Source organism: Ornithodoros turicata, chromosome 7 (assembly GCF_037126465.1).
Source record: "Ornithodoros turicata isolate Travis chromosome 7, ASM3712646v1, whole genome shotgun sequence".
Lineage (NCBI taxonomy): Eukaryota > Metazoa > Arthropoda > Arachnida > Ixodida > Argasidae > Ornithodoros > Ornithodoros turicata.
This window is the reverse complement of record NC_088207.1, coordinates 10592940-10595970: the sequence shown is the minus strand read 5'-3', so window position 1 is coordinate 10595970 and position 3031 is coordinate 10592940. Positions and strand designations below refer to the sequence as shown.

Genomic DNA, 3031 nt, shown 5'->3' with positions numbered 1-3031 from the left:
TCACGTAAAATACTGACGTACGGTGGCATCTATGTACATGAAGCCATCCTGACGTCCTTCGTAACTGGACATCAGCTGGGGGTCGTGATCGGGGTCGGTGTCTGCCTCCTGCGCTTCGCTGCCGAAATCTTTGGCTACGTTGTGAAGGACACAGCATGCCACGATGATAGGGCAGGTGTGCTTTGTTAGCACTCGTAGCTCGCTGTGAAGGCAGTGGAACCTCCTTTTCAGCTCACCAATTGTCCTGCAATACATACAATAAGGAACAAATATCTACACCGTGCATCTTCCCTGTTGGCATGTGAGGTAGTTCCATCTACTTTTGCAACACTTTGCAATTTTGCGTTTACATTGCGGTTTCAATCCCGCATGGAAACATGTATGTATATAGCTCATCATATTACGTATGTACGTACCTAACAGGGTAGAGTGCCACGTTACTGACAGAGTCGTACAATAAACTATTCATGCTATGTTGTTGCTAAATATAGGTGATATTCTGAACCAACTTACCGCTCTACCAAAGCCAGTGTTGTCCAGTGCGAAGCATTGTACTTCTCTGTTTTGTGCTCTGTTTTGTGGCTGGAGAAACGATGCCATCAGCCAGCGTTTACAGGGGTGCCCGCTGTCACCAACAAGAAGCCCAGTGTGGACGCCAGCTTCCAGCTCCCTCCCAATGGTACTTTCACGCAGCATCCTAGAGTCGCGGGTGGGCCCGGGCCAGTTCGCAACCACATCCAAAATCTTACAATCAGCACCCGCAATGGGCTGAACGTTTATGTAGTGGTAGTTCTTGCGGCTGACGAAAGCCGCCTCATGTGCTGACGGTGCCTGGATGCGAACATGGGTGCCGTCCACTGCTCCCACAACCCCAAGAAAACTGGCCAGCTGGTAAAACTGGTGTTGGGCCCTTGCTACCTCCTCACCACTTGGCCACCTAAAACATGATTTTACACATGGTTCAGGAAGGAGTCAGGAAAAACACAAAAAAACACCAAAAAGCGTATACTTACCGGACGAACTTTCCGACCCGCTTGCACAGCGTTGCAACAACGCCGTGCACCACACGACAGGCCGTCGCTCCATGTACGTTGATCACGTCACCCGCTGTGATTAAAAAGTTCCCAATAGCCAGGAACTGTAGTGTGAGTAGCGAAGACGGGAGGGACTGGCTCCGACGGGTCGCAGGCTCGATGTCGGGAGCGACGAGGGACGTTATGAAAAATATTCCATCCCTCGTAAAGCGGCACCGCCGTTGCAGCTCACCGTCGTCTAGACAATCCAAAGGATTTTCATGGTCTCTGTAGACTCGCTGCCGCGACAACGAGAGCGCAAGGAACAGCCGATGACGGCGTCGCAGCGACAATAACGCGATCGATGTCCATGCGATCCATGTTAGTGCTAGCGTAAAAGACGGTTGAAACTGCGTTGAGAAAGCTAACTTCCTCAGCCCTTTCTGCGCCACTGTCCTACCATCCTCATGGTTACGACCCTCAACTTGTTTCGCGCAAGCAACTTTTCCGCTTGAGGACATCACACTGCGCTAGTTGAGGGAGCTGTGCGCGCCGGCAGTCGAATTTGCCTCCGCCGCTGATCATCTTCAGCGCTCCTGTAGCGCTCTCGTTCACTCGGTGCTGGACTCTGGCGCTTTTGAGGTTCCTCGCGAGCCGCCCTTTCTTCTTATTGCTGTTTCCTTCGATTCTGCTCATATTTTAGTTTCATATATGCCAAAATCCTGGCAAAATTTTGTTGTTGCAACTTATTAAGAGTTTAGTTATTGTCGTTGAAGCCAATATCGCTTAAGGTCCAGGTAGAACCTCTCAAGCGCTTTCCAACGACACCCCAATCGACGTCCTCGCTTCACGTGATCGCGAGATCGACAGCCCGCAAGGTACGCGTACCCCTATATTTCCGTCTATCTCGCAAGCGGCCGCCATACCCAGAGATTGCGTCAGTCGTCTCAATGACCTTGTTGGCTAGAATCCTACACGTGTAAAGTATCTGGATTTAGCCTGTTGGTCGCTATCGGTTTAGTACTCACCGGGGTATCGCGTCATGAACTTCGGCACAATTTCCTTGCACCGTAAATTTTGATCTGGCTACCAAACCGACCTCACAGAAGTTTTCACGTCAAAACAGCTGGAGTGACGGCTCTTTCAAAGTGATGGAAAGCGTATACGTCGAACACCCGAGGCCGTCCCACAAACTGTATGTGGTGCAGAATGTGTGCAACAAGTAAACAACGTCCTGCATAAAAGATCGTGATTTCCAGACCGAGGTCGTCCTTGCACTCGCTTACTAGTGACGCTTCGACTCGTCTGTTCCGACGATTTGCAAATACATTTGTTCGTACATGCACGCGCGGGTTACTTCGATCGCCTAGATAATTTTTGCGTACAAATCGATGGCGACAGGAATCAGAATTAAGGAATCACAACTGGACGTCGAAACACTTTAAAATTATTATGGTTGCTTCTCCTTTTATACATTCAGCAAGGAGAGAGCTGACAGTTTCTAAGCCCCCTACAAGAGTTCCCCTACGAGTTACAGTGGCTCTTAACCTCTTCTATGTGTGCTGTCGTAATTGATGTTCAGGGATCGATTACCAGTAGTTGCTTCGTTTGGGAAGTACGAACTTTCGATGTCTCTTGAAATTTCCATAGTACGAACTAATGTTCACCCTCAGTTTACGTACTAAGATTGAGCATCTTATCTGGCGTCAGTTATTATCTGGCGTGGTGGCAACACACTACCAGTTTCTGATGAGCAAAAATTTCTGGGGGTGGTGTTTGACAAGAAGCTGTCTTTTGTGCCACACATAAACTATATAAAACAGAAGTGCCTGAAATCCTCCAACATACTCAAAGTTTTATCCCATCGATCGTGGGGAGCCGACAAAGTCACACTGTTGCGGGTCTATGACTCGGTTGTGCGATCAGTAATTGAGTACGGGAGTGTCGTGTATGGCTCGGCGCGGCCTTCGGCATTGAAGGTGTTGGACCCCATCCACCACGAAGGCATCCGACTCGCC

At 49.4% G+C, this 3031-nt stretch overlaps 1 protein-coding gene across 1 annotated transcript; it reads right to left on the bottom strand.

Annotated features, from left to right (window-relative positions):
* LOC135400443 (putative nuclease HARBI1) lies at positions 1-1709 on the bottom strand. Its single transcript, XM_064632275.1, has 4 exons — positions 1517-1709; positions 1014-1272; positions 623-937; positions 1-244 (listed from the first exon to the last, which is right to left on the bottom strand). The coding sequence occupies exons 1-4, from the start codon at positions 1707-1709 to the stop codon at positions 1-3; spliced, it is 1011 nt and encodes a 336-aa protein (XP_064488345.1).
* Positions 1710-3031: the final 1322 nt, after the last annotated feature.

Coding starts and splice junctions, on each gene's coding strand:
- LOC135400443 (XM_064632275.1), bottom strand. CDS start 1,709: ATGAGCAGAATCGAAGGAAACAGCAATAAGAAGAAAGGGCGGCTCGCG. Junction 1,273..1,516: donor TGATGTCCTCAAGCGGAAAA/GTTGCTTGCGCG, acceptor TGGATTGTCTAG/ACGACGGTGAGCTGCAACGG. Junction 245..622: donor CTTCTTGTTGGTGACAGCGG/GCACCCCTGTAA, acceptor TATGTATTGCAG/GACAATTGGTGAGCTGAAAA.